The sequence below is a fragment of the Pangasianodon hypophthalmus genome, chromosome 9 (genome assembly GCF_027358585.1).
Source record: "Pangasianodon hypophthalmus isolate fPanHyp1 chromosome 9, fPanHyp1.pri, whole genome shotgun sequence".
NCBI classification, from domain to species: Eukaryota; Metazoa; Chordata; class Actinopteri; order Siluriformes; family Pangasiidae; genus Pangasianodon; species Pangasianodon hypophthalmus.
The window spans coordinates 29,151,250-29,168,025 of record NC_069718.1 but is presented as its reverse complement, the minus strand read 5'-3'; the positions used below and the strand labels follow the sequence as shown (position 1 = coordinate 29,168,025).

Below are 16,776 nucleotides of genomic sequence, written 5' to 3'. Positions count from 1 at the left end.
AGTATGATTTTCTTAGACGGAGTACTGAGAGGAAGCACCGGTATAAGTGAGTCGTTTAAAACCACTTTGTTTTGCACCATTTCATTTGCTTTATCAACTGAGTTAAAAAACTGTTCATACGGGAAGCTGCCAAAATGTTGCTGTACCCCACCACTTTACCAACCACTAAAAGACATTCCTCTACACTAACGCTGCACACAATCCTCACACCATGCCGGCGTGTTAGAGATTCATAAACGCTATCACCCGGATTCGCCATGCTTTCAGCGCCAGATGTGCCGAATGCAGGCTCACCCGTCACACACACACCCACACACACTCCCACAACCACCCAACACCTAAAACATCCACTCGTAATTTTTAACAAAACACACTTAAAGAAAAAGTTTTGAAAATCGCTCGCAAACCCGCTCACGACGCTCCACTCGCGCCTTCGCACCCGCGCATGCGCAGAGAGAGAGAGAGAGAGAGAGAGAGAGAGAGAGAGAGAGAGAGAGAGAGAGAGAGAGAGAATTAACCAACACAGAGCCGTGTGTGTAAATAAAATAGACCGCTGAAAGCGAAAGTGAAACTGGAGAATAAAACGCCTGTGTTGTTCCCAAGCCTGCTTCCTGCTTCCTCATTTCCGCCCAAACAAGTAAGATTTGCTACCGTTAATAAACAGAAATGAGGCTCAGTGTCCCACAGTAAACACTATGGAGTCTCATGAGGATAAATAAATTAAAAACACCTTTATTTTTTTGCTTATTTGCTTATATATATTATATTTGATGATATAAATTGCCAATATACTGCATGAATGTGTACAGGTGTTCCTAGTAAAGTGGACAGTGAGTGTATACAGCATTTACACTAAACTGTATTAAATGATAGGAATACATACAGTGCATGTACTTTTCAGTTAGTTTTTTTTTTAATCTAAATATCAAACAGTCAGACTTAGATGCAGTGATGCATGTTACTTTCTAGTTCAGCTCTTTCACTTGTTTTATCACATGAGCTTACTTACACTCATATACATGTTTACTGTTATTAGCTGGTGTGAGATTACAGAATAATGAATCCTGGCATGTTGTGAACTGATCACCAGAGAAGAACATTATTAATCTCTTAACATCATCATTATGATTATTAGCAGGAAGGAAGGCAGAGTTTTATTTCACGCTTCTGTTCTTCATGAGACTCTCTGTGATGAAAAATCAGTACAATCTGATATAACATTTCAGCTGCTTCTATATTCTTCGGCTGCGTTTACATTCTTCAGCTTCAGGTGTTCGTTGTAGTCATGTGTACAGGAAGTGATGTCAGGCTCAATGATGTGAGCTTACATTTTGAACTCAAAACGTATTTTCATGTAGAATCAGATCATGTGTATGTTTTTGTACTGAAATGAGGTACCAGTGATGGAACTGTTCTTTACTTTTTCACCAGAAAATATCTAGTTATTGTTCAGCAAAAACTGTTCAAGTCTGGGACAAGAACCCTGCTGGTCTGGACCCAAGGAACCAGTCAGATAGAAGTGAGATCAATTTATCACTATAACAACAAATCAAGCAACCACCTGTTACCGTGGTTACCATTACCACAGATTAGCAAACAAAGAACAGAGGTTTGAAAATCATTTTAAGAGGAAAAAAAATATCAATATCACAACTGTGAATTAATCATCAGTGGAGACACAAATGTTAGATAAAAACATGGAGCTAAAACTAAGCTATAAACAGCTACAACACATGGATGTGTATTTGTGTAATCAGTATGATGATGTGATGATATCTCTGTGTTGTGTGTAGATGCTGAAGGATTTGACTTTGGATTGTAAAATATGTTATTAAAGCCTGAAGTAACTTGTAGCTGAGTGGATAAAAGGATGTGATCAGTCACGGTTATTGTTTTGGACGTCTACATCTGAATATGAATGATTCAGCTCCCAAACTGCTGGAAATGTGGGACGAGTTCTAATGCGTCACCAAAACTGCTTTATCCTGGAGAAGAGGTTTGAGGTGAGACTCCTGTCATACGCCAGTCCTGATGAATTTACGATCCTTAATTCTGAAAGACAGAGAAGAGCATCAGTGTAAACAAACATCAGAATAAACACCAAGACACACACACACACACAAAATAAAACTGACAATATTATATAGTACACAGTGAATATTATTCAGTATCATACAATACAGTACAGTAAAGAGACAGTATGTCAGTAACCCACTGTAGTGTCTCCAGTTTACAGTGTGGATCCTTCAGTAGATCAGAGAGCAGCTTCACTCCTGATTCTCCTGGATTATTACCCTTCAGATCCAGTTCTGTCAGGTGTGATGAGGAGTTTGACCTCAGAGCTGAAGCCAGAGCAGCACAAACGTCATCTGTAATACTGCAGTAATGCATCCTGCAAGAAAGAAAACCTTCTCACACTTAACACACTCAGTTTTAGCATTGAAAACATGAACTACACAAAATCTTTATATACAGTACATTTACTCTCCATCTCACACACACAACAATGAAAATATAGATTACTACAATTACAGTTACTACACATGAAAACTGGATGTTGCTGCATTTATTAAAACACTGCACTGTGTGTGTGTGTGTGTGTGTGTGTGTGCCTGCCTCAGTATCTCCAGTGTACAGTGTGGATTCTCCAGTCCAGCAGAGAGCAGCTTCACTCCTGAATCCTGCAGTTTATTGTTACTCAGGTCCAGTTCTTTCAGACTGGAGGAGTTTGAGCTGAGAACTGAGGACAGAACTCTACAGCTTTTCTCTGTCAGATTACACCCACGCAGCCTGGAAGAGAAATGATGAAATATCAGAACACTGATCTCAAACACACAAACACAGCCATAATACAGCTAAAGTTTAACATGTAACAGAAATGTCAGTGTGTTTCTCTCACACACAGAAATCAGAGGACAGGACACCACTTCAGCACATTTACAGGAGCAGGGACGTCTTTCTGCACTCCACAATCTCTCAGCTACAATTTATTATAAGACCATTAGGTCATGTACATAACACATACATGTGAGAGCGAGCAGCCTACAAACAATACACTCTGATCTGTGTTCAAGTTTCTACAACCAACACTGCAGATATAGTGCATTTTATTACAGAAAATAAAGAACTGTAGAACTGTACACCATCAGTTAATAACACACCAATACTAGTCATATGTAGGATTTCTAAGTGAACAGACAGCAAGAAAACCATAAAACAATGAATCCTCGCTCACAGACACTGAGGCACAGAGTGAATTACCGCCTGCCTAATTTCAACTATCCTGTGAACAAAAGAGCAAACATTAGAACATCCCTGACCAGAGGATGAACCAAGAGGAACCCTTTCAAACCTGAATGCTAGTTAGTGCCAGAGGAGGAGAATGCATTTTACACCAAGATCCTACTGATGGAGCAAGCACTTTGGGGTCAGCCCAACTGGAAAGGGTTAAAACCTCCTGAAATAAAGGAAACTCTATCAACATCTGTGGGAGTTCTCTTCAACCAATATCTTGCGAGAGTCTCTCTTAACAACTAGGAGTCTTTTTCAATGGCTCCAGGAGCTCTCTTCAATCAACATCTGCAGGAGTCTCTTCCAACAGATCACCAGGCATTCTCGTCAAACAGGAGCTCCAGAAGTTCTCGCCCCACGACACCACAAGGAGATAACGCTTGCTCTGAGTCTCTGCCAAGTCTGTAATGACCGGTTCCTGCAAAGCCTCCAACTACTGCCTTTGCACTGCTGTTAATCACTCATTAACACTTTGCAACCCACCTACGAGACTCAGCCTGGTTCGCTTCTCACTCTGTTTATCATCTTTATCGGTCTTCCGAGACGCTACTTAAGGCCAACCAGACTGTCGACCAATCAACATCGCTGGAAAACCTCTCCAAACAATGCCGTAATGAGGGAATCCCTGGCAAGCTGAACCAGTGCATTTAATACAAGTTTAAAGCCCTTCTAAACAAAGCGAAGGTTAAACTGATAAGTTGATGGTTTGTTCAGGGATGTTCTGAAAAACAGTGTATAATCCCAGAAACTTTGGATTTCATTCATTCTCTGTTCAAAGCCATTTTCACTATATTTAGGATATTATTGCCAGTGGCTATGGAAGTAATATTTCATGCACAATTAATAAATACACTAATTTCAACTTATTGCTGGACAAATAGTTATTCAGCTATTAAAGTATTAAGTTTGCAAAATTTTCCCTTCTGAGCTGATCTGCTATTCTCCTACATATTTTGGTAGAGAATGCCGGCATCTTAACTCAAACAGCGAGGTCAATAAGGCAATTTCTCCCCAGATAGCAAAATTGGTTGTGGGCCTTATCTGGTTGAATTTAGGCCCACATACCACCACGGCCCACTCCCCTCGAATGGCCCTTAAGCTGCAAACTCATGCCAGAGCTCAGCCTAAAGCTGTTTCACACAAGACTGTGAAAAAAAACTGTGCCAGAATTAAACCAGAAGGGCCTAAAGTAAGCCAGATCTCGCCCAGATTTTGTTGTTATCTGGGTCTGATGTTATCTGTACTCATGGAGCCGGTACCATGTCCAGCTTTATAACAGATTCTGATAGCGTGTCCAGTGAACACAAAGGCTAAAGTAAATCTGATCAAATATTATTAGGTAGCTGTTGTTGTCAACAGTAAATAACGGTTTCTTGATTTGGGAAAGACAGTGTTGTTTTGAAACATAGTTAGCTTTTTTATTCAGTCAGATTAGATAGAAGATAGAAAGCTTTCCAGAAAGTTCCACAGGACATCTAGTTCAGGAGTTGAATGAAGTTATATAATTTTAAAAACCTAACAAACAAACAAACAAACAAACAAATAAATAAATAAGTTATAATTTGTGAATGAAAGCTGTTTTCTTTTTGCAGTAGCCCTGATATTTTTCACTGTTTTTCAGGGCATAGTGATAGGGTTCACATAAAAAAACCCTCAGGTACAGACCACGTCCACTTCCTGTTTTATGAATATTTTGAGCACTTAACAGATACAGATACAGATAATAGCACTGTGTTACAGCTCTAGCAGAGACACAAGATCTAAACAGCTAAAATTACAATTCATAAGTACAGTTTTTATTTATTCATAATATAGAATTAATCTAGAAAGTAAATCTGATTCTCACAAACACATTTCTTCCAAACATTTAATTCATATTCTAAAATGTACAGCTACATAAAGACACACAATCATTTCTTTATGTAATGTTTGGTGATAAAGTGATAATCTGACCTGTGTGTGTGTGTGTGTGTGTACCTCAGTATCTCCAGTGTACAGTGTGGATTCTCCAGTCCAGCAGAGAGCAGCTTCACTCCTGAATCCTGCAGTTTATTTCCACTCAGGTCCAGTTCTCTCAGACTGGAGGAGTTTGAGCTGAGAACTGAGGACAGAACTCTACAGCTTTCCTCTGTCAGATTACATTCACACAGGCTAGAAGAGAAATGATGAAATGTTTGATTTATTTCTCTGATTGTGAAATGAGGTGTTTCCATCAGTGTGGAAATAAACTGTCTACCTGAACACAAGGTTCTAATGTCAGGATAAAAATATAAAATGAACAGCCTGTGTATAAACTTGGACTGCTCTTGGACAGATCCATGTGTCTCAGCTCATATGAGACGATGTATTTAACTTTCTGAAACAAGATAATAACAGAGAGGCCACTCTGAACAAACACGTCTCTTTATTTCTAGCAGAGAGTTTTTCATACAGTGTGTTCAGCAGCTCTGGGGAAAGTTCTGCTGGAGAACATTTACACATTTACACACTGTCCTTTACTGCTTCATTACAGTGTGTTTAGTGTGTAGATCAGTGTACATTGTGCACACATTTACTTTCCATTACAAACATTTTCTAGAATATTTTTGCTCCCATAGAACAATAGAAACAGGTCTATAAAATGGTAACAGCTCCATGAGGACAGATAACATCAGAGAAACTGGCTTATTGACCTCACTATAAAGTACGACTGGAATTGGCATGTTATTAAAGTAAATGTGTGTGCAATGTACACTGATCTACACACTGTAGAAATAAATGTACTTTGTTCTGATGTGAGAAATGATGTAGATATTTCAGCATTAACACAAAGTTGAATTTCACAGAGACCATAAAACAGTTGCTGTTCATTGTTCTTTGGACCTTAATCTTATAACTTTCACACAGATACAATTCATGTAACACCCCAATACACACACACACACACACACACACACACACACACACACACACACATACATACACAAAGCTCCACATCAGAAACAATCCTAATCAACACCATATAAAAATACGCACTAATTTTTTACTCATATAAACTCATATTCATAAACTGTGTGTAGGAGCATTTACACAGGAATGTGTAAATTAAAAATGTAATGTTGTGTAATGTGTGTATGTTCATAGCTGCTTTATCTGGTCTTTATTCTGACCCTCAACCCAGTGCTTCTCCACCAACACCTCACTGTCCTCTACTTTCACATTCATCAGGCACTTATGGACGAGTTCTGGACTGAGCTGGAGTTTGGGGAAACAGCATCAGCACTGGACTCCTGTTCCTGTGTGCTAGGGGTCTCACTTTACTTAGTTTGTGTCAATTTATGGATAAAACAAAACTAAATAAGGTGAAGCTTCAAGTTGTATGATTGTCGGTAAATTACTGCAATTTTATAAACGGATTACACTGTCAAATTTAAATTACTTTCAGTATTTATTTCAATTACACACCAATTTAATGAACTTTTGGTGAAACTCAGTTTCACATTAATGGCATTAATTTAAAAAAATATTGAAAAATATGAAAAAAAAAAAGTTTTTTAAAAGCAAGCCAACACTGAGTGTTATTAAGACAAATAAGACGAGTCATTCAGTTAAGACAAAAGAAATGTGTCTGTATAAAGGAGTACGGGCCGGTCTGTCTGTGTATAGCCGTAAGCTGACACGGTGCAAACGCCTCAGCTGACAGAAGATTTAGAGCACACTGTTAGAGATATTTAGATATTTAGAGATCAGTATGATTGTTCTGGAGGATGAAAGGTGGTTTATAAATCACTTCTGTTTGTCACGGCATCTTCTTTAAATGCTGTTCAACACTTTAGAGCCAGCACTAATTTAACCAACACAACAACCTTGTGCCATTCCTGTGCATGTCCAAGTTTATCAGTGCTTGGATTTCTTGTTATTGTCACGTTTCAAACAGAGAGAAGTGACTGAGTGTAGCGTGAGAGGCTGAAGAGTGCATCAGTGTGAGAGATTTCTGACCAACAGTCACTGAGACACTTTAAATTATTTAAAACAGCAGTTTCTCTGTGTGATGCTCAGTGTCCATGATCACCTGGCTACAGTCTAGATCTCGTTTTCTCGCCTTTCATGTCAAACCATTTTCTTACAAATGAGCTGTTGTGTGCACGCATTTGGTCAGGGTTTTAAGTGGCTAAGTGCCAGTTCTGATCACATTTCCATTCTTGTTCTTCTTGACCTGAGTGCAGCTTTCAGTACTGTAGACCATGATATTCTTCTACACAGACTTGAACATTGGTAGGGCTAAACTAGATCAGATCATACTTGTGTGGTAGACAGTTTTATGATAATTTGGGATATTGAAGTCATTCATCAAGACAATATGATATTTCATTTGGAGTTCCATAAGGATCTATTTTAGTACACTTGCTTTTCTCCCTCTACATGTTACCTCTTGCTGGACTTATTAGAAAGCATGAAATCAGTTTTCATAGTTATGCAGATGACACACAGCTTTATATATCAGTGTCACTGAGTAATCAAGAGCCAATTAACAAACTGATTACATGCTTGAATGAAATATCTGACTGCGTGTTACAGAACTTTCTACAGTTAAACCAGGATAAAATGGAGACATTAATTGTAGGAGATAAACAGAAAAGAGAATAGTTATTGAAAAATGAGCTGGTTACAGGTTAGAAATCTGGGTGTAATAGTCGACTCTGATCTCAGCTTTGTTCCTCACATCAATAATATCTCTAAGGTCACATTCAATCATTTGAGGAATATTGCAAAAGTTCATCCATTTTTATCTAAAGAAGATGCAGAAAAACTCATCCATGCATTTATTTCAAGTAGATTGGACTATAGTACTTGTGTTCTCTTTCATGAACTTCCCAAAAAGCTTTATCCATTACAGTCAGTACAAAATGCAGCTGCTCAGCTTCTAACACAAACTAAAGAGAGACCATATTACTCCTATTGTGCAGGAACTGCACTGGTTACCTGTGACATCCAGAGTCGATTTTAAAGTGCTCTTATTAGTTTTAAAACTCTTAATGGCATTGCACCTGTGTACTTAGCAGAATCCCTGATGGATTTCACCCCAAATCATTTTTAACATCAACAAATGCTGGCTTCCTTCCAAAAAATCTGACTTTCTGTTTGTTTACTTATATTTATTTTGTAACAACATTTTAGGTTTAATAATTTATTTTTATCTTTAATTTTATGTTATTATTATTATTTTATTATATATTTCCCATTGTGAAGGACTTTGAGCTGCATTTTATATCCAACATCCCATATAAATTAAATTATTATTGTTGTTATTAGCACTTTTATTTATTAACATATTTAATGTTTGAGTGTGCGTGTGTGTGTGTGTGTACCTCAGTATCTCCAGTGTACAGTGTGGATTCTCCAGTCCAGCAGAGAGCAGCTTCACTCCTGAATCCTGCAGTTTATTGTCACTCAGGTTCAGTTCACTCAGACTGGAGGAGTTTGAGCTGAGAACTGAAGACAGAACACTACAGCTTTTCTCTGTCAGATTACACTTCCACAGCCTGGAAGAGAAACAATGAAATATCAGAACACTGATCTCAAACACACAAACACAGCCATAATACAGCTAAAGTTTAACATGTAACAGAAATGTCAGTGTGTTTCTCTCACACACACAGAAATCAGAGGACTCACCAGATACACTCTGATCTGTGTTCAAGTTTCTACCACCAACACTGCAGATATAGTGCATTTTATTACAGAAAATAAAGAATTATATAACTGTACACTACCAGTTAATAACATGCCAGTACTAGTCGTACTTTACAGTGAGTTATATGTTGAATTTCACAGAGACGTAAAACATTTGGTGTGTGTTGTTCTCAGTTACAAATCTGCCACCTCGAGAACTCGGATTTTATACAGACACTGGTTCAGGTTTTTGGTGTGGACCGGTCGTTTGATCTGTACAAACCAAACAAATTAGGTGTGAAACCATCCCTATTCTCTCTCACTTGTCCTTCAGTGCAGATAGGGCTGTGCGATCTGGTAATAAATATCATAGGACAAGAAAATAGAATAATGAATAATGTCTATTGATAAATATTTTCTTGTATCCTCTATATTGCCAATGTCACAAAATCTACTTTTTGGCAACTGATTTGCGTCACTAAGGACGGTGCTACTAGCAGTGCGCTGTGACAAGAAAAAAGGCTCCTGAGTGGAGCAACCGAAAAGTGTTCATCCTATTTTCCAGAGATCTTTCATTTAAATCCCTATGATGCCACAGACATCAGTGGCCGGAAGTCCAAGTGAGCAGGTGAGTCCATGCTCTCAGGGAGGGAGGGGTGGCATACTCTCTCTCCCCTATCAATCACAGTGACACTAACTGATCATGGGCGTCTGTGAGCTCATGCATTTGGAAGTGGGCAGATACCGATTTCCTCCAAGTGTGTTATGTTGCATGAGCAGTGCAAAAAGTGGCATCACTTGTGCTGAAGGTTGGTAGGGGACAGGGTCGTGTGACAGGGGAGACTGAACTGGAGGGTGAGAAACAGCCATGACTAAATTAAGGAGAAAACTGGGGAAAAAAAAAAAAAAACAACAAGCATGGAGGAGCATGACAGAGTGAAAAAAAAAAAAACTAAAAAAAATCTAAACTGAACTGAACTAAACACCAGTGAAAGGCATTTTTTCTTATCTCTTTTTTTGACAACAGAACCATCACAAATAAGAACAAACATAATATGAAAACAAAATATAAAAAGTAAATACTAAAACACTATTCACTTTCATGTATCTTTTGAGTACAAGATCCTAATCTTTTATTCTGTGTGACAGAGTGAAACTCCCAACATCATCTTGTATCTTGTACTTAAAAGTTACATGAAAGTGAATAGAGGGTTTTAATATTTACCTTTTATATTTCGTATTTACTTTTTATATTATGTTTTGCGTGTTCTTATTTGTGATAGTTCTGTTGTCAAAAAAAGAGAAATTAAAAAATGCCTTTCACTGGTGTTTAGTTCAGATCAGTTTTTTTTTAAGTGGGGAAAAGTTATGGGTTGGTTAAATGTTAATAGAAGAGGTGGGTCTTTAGCTGTTTACCTCTTAAATGCATGCAGTTATTTTGTATAGACACTTTTTTAATCAGTTTTATAGAAGACAGAATATATTGTGATATAAAATTTCAGGATATGAAATTATCCATAACATGACAAGACTTTGTCCATATCGCCCAGTCCTCAGTACAGACATTAGTGTCTTACTGTAAAATGTGTTTATTTAAAGATTATTAGAGTGTCTATTAACAAGGATTAATCCAAACAGTGTAGTTCAGTGTTACAATAAATAACAAATTATACAGTAATATATTTATAAATAAAAATACTCACACAGCTGTTCTGGAGGCTTTGACCACTGGCAGCAGCCTCAGAAGACATTCCTCTGATGGGTCATATTTCCTCAAATTAAACTCATCCAGCTCCTGTTCTGAGTTCAGTAACACAAACACCAGAGCTGACCACTGAGCAGGAGAGAGTCTGGTTCCACTGAGACACTTGTAACCTCCTCTGTTCAGGTAAGTTTGTACTTCCTGCACTAGAGAATGATCATTCAGTTCATTCAGACAGTGGAACAGATTGATGGATTTCTCTGGAGATGCATTGTCCCTGATCTTCTTCTTGATGTACTTGACCATTTCCTGTTTGCTGTGAGAGCTGCTTCCTGTCTGTGGCATTAAGCCTCGTAAGAGAGTCTGATTGGACTCCAGGGAGAGACCCAGAAGGAAGCGGAGGAACAGGTCCAGGTGTCCATTCTCACTCTGTAAGGCCTTGTCCACTGCACTCCTGAGGAAATCAGACATGTTTGACTTTCTGAAAAGATCAGACAGATCAGTAGTTTGTTGTTCTGTTACAGTTCTGCTGATGAAGGAGAGAAATGCATATAAAGCAGCCAGAAACTCCTGAACACTCAGATGTACAAAGCTGAACACCTTCCCCAGGTGAAGCCCAAACTCCTCTCTGAAGATTTGGGTACACACTCCTGAGTACACGGACACTTCTCTGACATCAATGCCACACTCTCTCAGGTCTTCCTCATAGAAGATCAGGTTTCCTTTCTCCAGCTGTTGGAAAGCCAGTTTTCCCAGGGCCAGGATACTCTCTCTGGTCTGCTGAGGATCAGGGTCACATTTCTGATGGTACTTTTGGTCTTTGTGTTTGATCTGAAAGATCAGGAAGTGTGTGAACATTTCAGTCAGAGTCTTGGGGATCTCTCCACTTTCTGCTTCACCCAACATTCTCTCTAGAACAGTGGCTGAAATCCAGCAGAAGACTGGGATGTGGCACATGATGTAGAGGCTTCTTGAAGACTTCATGTGTGAGATGATTTTATTGGCCAGGTGCTGATCACTGATCCTCTTCCTGAAGTACTCCTCTTTCTGAGGATCATTGAACCCTCGTACCTCTGTTACCTGGTCTACACACTCAGGAGGGATCTGATTGGCTGCTCCTGGTCGAGAGGTTATCCAGAGGAGAGCAGAAGGAAGCAGATTCCCCTTGATGAGGTTTGTCAGCAGCACATCCACTGAGGCTGACTCTGTCACATCACACAATCTCTCATTGTTCTGGAAATTTAGAGGAAGTCGACACTCATCCAGACCATCAAAGATCAACATCACTTTGTAGGAGTCTATTAATTGTAGTTCTCTCATTTCTGGGAAAAAGTGATGAAGAAGATTCATAAGACTGAGATTTTTCTGCTTCATCAAATTCAGCTCTCTAAAGGGAAGTGGAAACAAAAGGAAGACATCCTGATTTGCTTTTCCTTCAGCCCAGTCCAGAATGAACTTCTGCACAGAGACTGTTTTTCCAATTCCAGCAACTCCTTTAGTCAGCACACTTCTGATGGACTTGTCTTTAAAGAGGTCATTACATTTGATGGCTGTCTCCTGTGTTGCTGGTCTCCTGGACGCTGTCTCAATCTGTCTCACCTCATGTTCATTATTGACGTCTCCACTCCAACCCTCTGTGATGTAGAGCTCTGTGTAGATCTCATTCAGAAGTGCTGAGCTTCCATGTTGTGAGATTCCTTCATTAATTCTTTTAAACTTCTCTCTCAGGTTGGATTTCAACTTTGGCTGATGCACAGAGGCCACACACTCTAATAAACATGTTTTAATGCAAAATTACTGAGCACAATATAAAATGTAAAATACTTTCACGAACAGAACAGAAAAGCACCAGATGTACATGATACTAAAATCAAACTTAAAACTAAAAGTGTTAATATCTAAAACAATTTCCTCTCTCTAAAGTGAACCTGATGGAATAAAGCCATGACTCAGAGCTCTTACTGTTGTGCAGTGTGTTAGCGAGATCTGTGTGGTTCATGTTCTTCAGGACGTGCAGTGTGATCTTCAGCACTCCCTCTCTGACACTGTGCAAATCCTCCTCATCCTCTATCTCCCTCTCAGTGCATGCTGGGTAATCTGGACTCAGGAGCTTCCTAAACCTCTTCAGCTCATTCTTTATCAGAGTGATGACTTTGTGTTCCAGCTCCTGGTTAGAAACACACAGTAACAGATCTAAATATTATAATGTTACACAGTGAGACATTCTTTTTTTTATGAAAAGAAGTAAAGTCTCTATCTATTACTATCATTACGACTGAAATTCTGATTACCCCTAATGCTGCTGGACATCAGTAAACTTGTAAATTGTCATTATCTTAAATAATTAATAAAAAAAAAAAAACAACAACTCTGAAACCAACTTACACACAATTTACACACGATAAAAGAGACACTCACCTTGAATATGGACTCCAACTGATTTTTGCTGATGTTTGATTTATTTTTTTGTGGTCTGTGAACAAACAAAACATATCAAGTAATATGGACCTTATGTATTGATAGCTGCAAGACACACACTAATAAACAGAAAGATAAAGACATTTAACACTTTCCTCTTAACACAATATACTGATTTCAGGATTTCCTAACTAACATATTTACAAACAAATGAATGAATGAATAAAACAGTTATATTGTCATTAATTTCCCAGGTGTAAATGTTCTTCTGTAGCACCACAGACCCTCCAGCTCAGGGACTGCAGGCTGAACTGAACTCTTAAAGCAGTTTTCCTCACTGCCAGTCCGAGAGCTGCAGCACTGCACAGTTTAGTGTTTTACTGCTTCAACACCTGATAAAGCTCATGAAGGGCTTCATAATGAGACGAGTGAGTTTGATCAGGTGGAACACTGCTGTGAAACACCTCACTATACTGACCTCACATCAGTAGAACTGTCTCTGTCTCTGAAGGAGATTATGCGTCCAATTGACTCGTCACTCTTCATGGACACACAGCTGGGTTCTGGTGAGTCTGATCTCTTTCCCTCCATCATTCTAGAATTACAACAGAAATATCAGCAATAATTAATACTCTGCTGTCTCAGCACTGTTAAACAATGTGTTCATCATTAAACACCAAGAATTCCATCTTTTTAATTCAGCTACAGTCTGCACACTTATTCAAACAGGAGACTCGCCTCATACCTCAGGAATTACTCTGATGTCAGGAGTCCCAATCACAGCTAACTGACTCAGCTGGGTCTTAAAGCCTGTAGAGTTCACTGACTCAAAGCTATGCTGCTCTTATGCTACACATTACACAGTCCTTTTTACTCTTCTTTCAGTGAATGATTTCTCTAAACTGTTCTTACATCAGATCAGTGATATATTCACTGCAATTAAACACCTTAAAGCAAAGTTTAGTTCCTCTGTTAACTAGTGAGTGTTTAGAGATACAGATCTGTTCTCATGAAACAGTGTGTATTTATTGCTGGTGAATGGAAAAGTAACTCACCTCTCGTCTTTCTTTAAGTCCTGTTTTCCAGACACACTCATGTTGGAGGTCATGTCTCTTTCTCCAGATTACAGCAGGACACACATTTACTTCACTCCAACATCGGTGTGTTAAATCAAACCCTGCATCAGCACAGAGTTCACTTACAGGAAATAGTCACGGTATCAAGTCCTAAAACAACCTGTGTACATTAAAACTTCAGTACAAACCCACAAAACTCTTCTGCATCTAGTGTCACTTCAGTGTGTTTATATATTATAGCTTTAGATTTAGATACTCACTGTGTTTTTACTCCTGAAATGGTTTATTTTCCCCTCGACACAAAATGGAGTTGCTGAGTTTCACCTTCACTGATACTGTCTAACTGGTTTATACTGCAGAGAGCAAAGGGCAGTAACTTCGGACAGGTAATAAACACACACCCAGATGACTATGAATATAGATTGTTATCAGACAGCACTCTGATCCATGGAGCAAAAGCCATGATAAAGCTCGTCTAAACAAAATCACGTAAATAAAACACAAAACAAGCTCCTTACCTTTTACAAGTTTTGTAATCAGAATTTGTTTGCAGATTTATTTGAAGTATTTAATCAGGCCAATGACATACAATTTCTGGAAACAGCAGCAAATATTGAAAACACCTGCAAATACAGAGAATAGAGAATGAAAAGGGTTGTAAAACCTCCTACATCACAGATTTCATGACCTTGATTTAGTATCTTGTGGCTTCATTAAATTGAGCACATGTAACTGTCTTAAACATAAAAAAATGTAAAATAACAGGAAGTACTGGAAATACTCAGCAGATGTAAAAGCTTGATTTAAAAAGACATATTACAAAAAGAATTTAAAAAAGAAATTAGTAGAAAGAATTAGAAAACAAGCAGAACTCATAAACTGTATAAATGTACTTAAGTTTTTACAGTATTTTTTTTTTTTCTGGTTTTATCTTAATGAGAACGAGTATCCTGATCTTAGTGAGGATTATTGTGTAAGTAGTTTTTATGTGATTAAATAACATTACTTAGAATAAAAGTGATGAAGGAGGCTAAGATAAACACACTGGTCAGATGAATAACTTAGCTAATGTGATAACTCTAACTCAGCTTAGGAGTTCTGCTTTTGTCATGCATCCTTCTCAAATTTTTCCAATTTGTTGTAAACCATTTCCATTGTGTTTTCAGGTTATTGCAGCATTTTCTCTGACAATTAAGACATTGAGACAATTAACTAACTAAGCTGAAGACCACGTGACTGCGCCTTTGTGAGTTCATGCCCCGCCCACTGTCAACACTTCAACCAATCAACACAAAGATGACTATGAGTGACATAAAGCTTAGCAAATCAGAAGACCTGCTTCAACTGTACCTGGAGCCAGAGGCAATAATTCTTTGAAAACAGAAATATTTCTTCCCAGGTTGTGATGAATTAAAAATTAAATAGGTAAAAATCCATCAGAAACATTTCAGGGAAAAATAGGAAAAATAAAAAGTTACACTAACCTGGTTGCATAATTGGGGGTGTGGCTGTGTTCAGAATGAACCAATCACATTCAATCTCCCGTTCAAAAGTAATTATCATACAGCTGTCATCAATGAAATTATTCTGATTAAACCCCAAATAAAGACCAGCACGCATTGATACATTTAATTTATTAAATCATTTTATTATTTGAACCAAGTTATTTACTGCAAATGCAGAGAGTCAAGTTTGGAAATGTGGCCACACGAGAGTAACCAAGATCCATCCAGCACAACACACTTCACTCACTACACAAAAACTCTGTTTGCCTCATAGCATGGAATATTATTAATCATAGTAACTAGTATAATACTACCTGCAATTTCCCACAACCATTATTCTGTTATTAAGTGTTTTACGGAGGTGTTTATAAGTCAAAATACTCCTTGTATTATTGGGTTGTTTTTTATCTTGTGTAAAAGTGACTAATTGTGATAATATAAAGTGCTGGGCTTAAAGGACAGCCTTGTTTTACACCTCTGTGTTTTTCACAAGCATCAGTTAAACATCCACTGATATTAATTTGTACTTTTGATTTTTTATAGAGTTTTAAGCATACCAGTAAGTTTTTGGGAAACCTGTAGTGGTCCATTACACTCCATAAATATTCCAGTGAGATAAAGTCAGATGCTTTTTTTGATCCAAGCCTGTATAAGTTGTCGGGAGACATGTTTTAAAAGTAGGGGAAAGTGGAATGGGTAAGATAAAACTATACTAGTGTAGCGGATATTGTAGTGGCCTGGATATGGGGCATTGCACTGATCTTTTTCCCCAGTTATTGTATCACGCCCTCAGTGTTTGGGTGTCCAATCATGGGCTGCGTCATTTCCGCAGGAGCGCCTGTTCTGGGTTCCCCCTTTTCCGCTTTGAGGTTTTGGCTGATGCAGAAAGATTGTTGATGTGGTCCGCTGGTGCAGCCGTTTCCCGGCGTTTCCCTTCCGGGTTTCAGGGTGTTACTGGCAGGCTGAAGCTGTGTGTGTGTGTGTGTGTGTGTGTGTGTGTGTGTGTTAGCGGCTTGGAGCGCTAGTAGAGGCGCGGGTGTAGTGTCCACATGAAGGAGAATAATCCGGGTTAAAGGAAGTGCAGTGATTCTGCAGGGCGCCATTTTCCGCACTGCTGCTTTGTTTTGTCCGC

General features: G+C 38.5%; 1 protein-coding gene across 1 annotated transcript; it reads right to left on the bottom strand.

The window, feature by feature from the left end:
• Window positions 1-722: 722 nt before the first annotated feature.
• On the bottom strand, window positions 723-15,620 carry LOC117597958 (NACHT, LRR and PYD domains-containing protein 3-like). The gene is made up of 12 exons (XM_053237025.1): window positions 14,658-15,620; window positions 14,400-14,492; window positions 14,119-14,240; window positions 13,542-13,658; window positions 13,064-13,118; window positions 12,608-12,812; window positions 10,647-12,414; window positions 8,640-8,813; window positions 5,269-5,442; window positions 2,617-2,790; window positions 2,216-2,392; window positions 723-2,052 (listed from the first exon to the last, which is right to left on the bottom strand). The coding sequence occupies exons 3-12, from the start codon at window positions 14,169-14,171 to the stop codon at window positions 2,016-2,018; spliced, it is 2,934 nt and encodes a 977-aa protein (XP_053093000.1). The 5' UTR covers window positions 14,172-14,240; window positions 14,400-14,492; window positions 14,658-15,620; the 3' UTR covers window positions 723-2,015.
• Window positions 15,621-16,776: the final 1,156 nt, after the last annotated feature.

Bases quoted from the DNA above. Each gene is read 5' to 3' on its own strand.
- LOC117597958 (XM_053237025.1), bottom strand. From the start codon at position 14,171: ATGACCTCCAACATGAGTGTGTCTGGAAAACAGGACTTAAAGAAAGAC. The intron at 12,415-12,607 runs GTAAGAGCTCTG...CATGTTTATTAG, and splicing joins CGCTAACACACTGCACAACA to AGTGTGTGGCCTCTGTGCAT. The intron at 5,443-8,639 runs GTACACACACAC...TTTCTCTTCTAG, and splicing joins TGTACACTGGAGATACTGAG to CCTGTGTGAATGTAATCTGA.